This window comes from Capricornis sumatraensis, chromosome 17, assembly GCF_032405125.1.
Source record: "Capricornis sumatraensis isolate serow.1 chromosome 17, serow.2, whole genome shotgun sequence".
Lineage (NCBI taxonomy): Eukaryota > Metazoa > Chordata > Mammalia > Artiodactyla > Bovidae > Capricornis > Capricornis sumatraensis.
Window position 1 is genome coordinate 76201986 of NC_091085.1, and position 4235 is coordinate 76206220.

At 50.7% G+C, this 4235-nt stretch overlaps 1 protein-coding gene across 2 annotated transcripts; it reads right to left on the reverse strand.

Annotated features, from left to right (window-relative positions):
• Positions 1 to 642: 642 nt before the first annotated feature.
• DUSP18 (dual specificity phosphatase 18) lies at positions 643 to 1209 on the reverse strand. Of its 2 annotated transcripts, XM_068990291.1 has the most exons (2): positions 1045 to 1209; positions 746 to 934 (listed from the first exon to the last, which is right to left on the reverse strand). In XM_068990291.1, exons 1-2 carry the CDS (start codon positions 1207 to 1209, stop codon positions 746 to 748), a joined length of 354 nt encoding a protein of 117 aa, XP_068846392.1. The 2 variants fall into 2 exon arrangements, with proteins under 2 accessions (XP_068846391.1, XP_068846392.1); XM_068990290.1 differs by having other exon boundaries at positions 643 to 1209.
• Between the last annotated feature and the right edge of the window lie 3026 nt (positions 1210 to 4235).

Here is a 4235-nt window from a genome sequence, read left to right on the forward strand (position 1 = left end):
AGCTGGAGAAGAGCTTGCCATGCATAGCAGTGCTCAAAAAAAAAAAAAGTTAAAAAAAAATTTTACACAACAGAACGCTTCCTTTGAAAACAATCTTATGTGTAAGTCCAATCAATCCAGAAAATCAGAGTTGGGCAATGGTGGCTAAAGGTGAAAGCAGGGTTGCCTTGGGGCTCCCAGAGTTTCTGGAACACTGCTTGAAGGCTACTCATCCAGTAGGTTGGCACCTAAACTGTGAGAAGCACAGGAAGTGCCATGATGCTTAACGCTGGCTTTGGGTTCGAAAGAATGAGGCGGGATTGTGAAAGACTCATTCCTGGGTTAGTCAGCCCATCAGGCTTGCTATGTGCACCGGGCACTGGTCCACTTGACCTGGGTACCACCTGGTTCACCCTCCCCTCTGGTCAGCAGCCATGACCTGTCACTCCCTGGGGAGAAAACTTATCTTCACCATCTTACATGTAGTAAGCTGACTCTTTAAAGATGTGAATGATAAGATTAAGAGCTTACAGCACCCTTCCTTTTTCCTTGCCCTTATATAAAAGGCGTCACCTGGTTTTCCTGTATTGACAAAAGGAGGGTGTCTGAGCACAGATCCTGGTGGAAGATCGGTGACCCTGGGGCACATGCCGGCCGAATGGCTCAGAGTGGAATCATTAGACGCACCTCATTCTCATAGATGTCAGGGATCATGCCCACGGGGGAGCTGACCATGCGCACGGTGTTCCTGCCAAATAGCTGGAACTCATAGTGGATGAGCTGCTCCCAAAAGCCGTTGTTGGGCCGGATGATGGGCCGGCAGGACTTGGTCCATGTGTGGGCGTCCAGCAGGGACATGGCGTGGTACTTCATGAGATAGGCGAGGCAGAGGGCGGCCGAGCGGCTCACGCCGGCGGCGCAGTGCAGCAGCGTGCGGCCCTGCTTCATCTCCACGCTGCGGATGTGGTCTGCGATGGGGTCGAAGAAGTCACAGAGCCGCGAGGTGGGCGTGTCGGCCACGGGCACCTGCACGTAGTGGATGTCCTCGTACACGGCGTTCACCACCTCCACTGAGACGTTGATGACCGTGCTGATGCGGTTGCTGGACAGCATGAGCCTGTTGTTGGCGGCCACCCCGCTGCTGATATACAGGCTGCTGGTGATCTGTGAGAGGCCGCTGACCGAGGGCTGCCGGAATGGAACCGGGAAGGCACACGGGGATGCTGTCATTGGGCCGGTGGGTCAGCGGCCCGTGAGACGTAAAGGCGGCCTCTTCCTGCTAGGCTGTGTCCATGGAAAACTGCAAGGAGGGAGAGGAGACAGATGAGGAGCCCCAGTTCAGGGCCCCCTGCTTCATACAACTCAGTGGGGCCCCTCAGCGTGGCTGTCAAGGTCACTTGTGGCCTGGCCCCCTGCCCACCTCTCCACCCTGCTTTTAACCTTTCTCATGTCCTGAATGGCCTCGGCTGGGCTGAGTCATGTTCTGTTCCGCGTGGACACTGGTCCTCTCTGGCCCAGGGCCCTTCCTGCTCTCAGTCCAGAACCCCCTTTCCTTACAAGCCTGTCAAGTCCTAGTCTGTCCCATTCAGCAGAGAACTGTTGAGCACTGGGTTCTTGGCCAAGGGCCACTTCCTGAGGGAAACTTTCTGGGACTATACCCCTCCCCTACACGTGATCCAGTACCAGCTCCAGGCAGGTCCCAGGTGCCCTCCTTCCTAACATTTCCTGAAGATGTGCTTTTGCCATGCCCTGTCTGTGAGTTCTCATGGTTTATCACTGTTTCTGCCTTCGTTCCTACTATATCGCTGGTGCCAAGCTGCGTGTTCCCACAAGCAGGTGCTTAAAAATATTTGCTGAATGAAGAAATGACTCCAACAACCAGGACTCAGCCTCCCGAGAGTTTTTTCTGGAAAAGACGGGATCTCTGGCCATGTTTCTCTAGAATTAGGGGGAGGAGCTGGCTAGAGGTGAGGGTGGTTCTTAGGCTGCTAGAGAGGAAGGTCAAAGTCTGCCTAGACAAATCCTACCTGCCAGTACCCCCAGAGTCCAGTGCAATAGGCTCACCCCAGGTAGGCAGGGCAGATGGGACTGGTTTGTTCTAACAGTCTTATGTGAAGTGAAAGTGAAAGTCACTCAGTCTTTGAGACCCCGTGGATGGTACCCCATCAGGCTCCTCCATCTGTTTTTCAGGCAAGATTACTGGAGTGGGTAGCCACTTCCTTTTCCAGGGGATCTTCCCTACCCAGGGTTCGAACTGGATCTCCTGCACTGAAGGCAGATTCTTTACTGTCAGGGAAAAAGCCCCACCCTCAACCAGCCGGAAGCCCAAATGCTAAGGGACGTTCTGGATCCTCATTACCTGAAAACTCAGAGAGAAGTGGACAGAAGGCCCCCAAAACTAGTGCCCAGTGGGCAATAGGAATTAGGGGAGACTGCCATTCATTACTGGAGAAGGTAATGGCACCCCACTCCAGCACTCTTGCCTGGAAAACCCCATGGACGGAGGAGCCTGGCGGGCTGCAGTCCATGGGGTCGCGAAGAGTCGGACACGACTGAGCGACTTCACTTTCACTTTTTACTTTCATGCTTTGGAGAAGGCAATGGCAACCCACTCCAGTGTTCTTGCCTGGAGAATCCCAGGGACGGGGGAGCCTCATAGGCTGCCGTCTATGGGGTCGCACAGAGTCGGACACGACTGAAGCGACTTAGCAGCAGCTGCAGCAGCTGCAGCAGCCGTTCATTACAGGGACAAAAAGTGTGGTGAGAAGACACTGCTCTGGAAGGTGAGGGTAGTGATGAGAGGAAAGTCATTTTCATGCTAATCAAGAAACACTTATCAGGCACTGTGGTAGGTGCTGGGGATACTGAAACGTACAAGACAGCCATGGGCCCTCTCTCACAGAACTCAAAGTGTCGCAGGAAAGACAGATATTAAATAGGCAATTATGTGTGCAACAGAGTTGAGCAATAGGGATAATAGTGCCTACCCTAAAAAATCTTTTACCTTCCAACTTTTAGATTAAAAAGAGAAGAAAATTGAAGATCATTTTTCACCTGTACAAGGAATACCTAAAACTGCTCTAGGAAAAACCCTACGGACAATTAACTGCTAAAATTATTGTTAAGTTATCTGGATTTACCAGAGAATTTGCATCTTGAGTGATCTGAGCTGAACCTGAAGACTATTAATAAGTTATGTTTGGAAGTTTAACTTCAATGAAGTAAATGTTTGTTGTGGAAGCAACAAATACTGACTTACTAAACAAAGATGGTGTGGTATGCTTGTTTTTTTTTTTCCCACAAGGCTCCTGAGAACCCAACTGCAGCATCTCAGTTCAATTGAATGAAAACGTGTTTAGTATCAAAAGAGCCCAAGACACTGGTGTGAAAGTACAATCTCAGAGGTTGGTTAATTACTGTGGGATACTTACTGGTCACTTTGTACAATGTAGATCTGAAGTATGGTGGTGAAACATTAAATGTGACATTTCAAAAAAAAAAAAAAGAACCGTGTGGGGATTAAATGAGGTAATCCATGTAAAGTGTTTAACACAGGGCCTGGCACATAATTAACCACTGTTGCTGTTGTTAGGGAAGTTAAAATCTAGGGCATTATGAGAATGAAGAGTAAACGGAGTTACTTCAGGCTGGGGCTACAGAGTTGCAAAGATCGCCTGAAGAAATGACCGAAAGATCTGAAGAACTTTTAACTTGAGGGGAAGAGAGCGGGAGAAAGAGCGACTCGTCGGCATCTCAGTGTCACCATTTTACAGCCTACAAAACAGCAGAGCAAGCCGGTGTCTGGAGTTAGTATCTCCATTTTATACACGGGGAAAATGAGGCAGAGTGGGGGAAAGGACCTGTCTAGGGTCACAAAGCAAGGCTCAAAACAGCCGATCTTTCTAGAGGGAAAAGTGGGCAAACACCATGGGGCTTTCGTTAATACTGGGTTATAAAACGTGGAACATAGTCCAAGGGTTGACGGGAGAAAGGCGCCACTTCCAGGGGTGAGTCAGGTAGATTTCCCAGGGAGTTGGTGTTGGAATGGGCTTATTTGCCCACTGTATGAAGACCTCAGGGTCTTACCTCTCTCTCGCGGGCGGGAAGGCAAGTGCATTCAGGAAGCATCCTTGGGCGAGCGTCTCCGGGTAAGAGAAGATCGGTCACGACCCACGAGCCACTGTCCCCGCCGGCCCGGGGCTCCGGTTTCCATAGCAATGGTCCCTTGTTGCGGAAAGAGATGGGCTGTGCCGGGT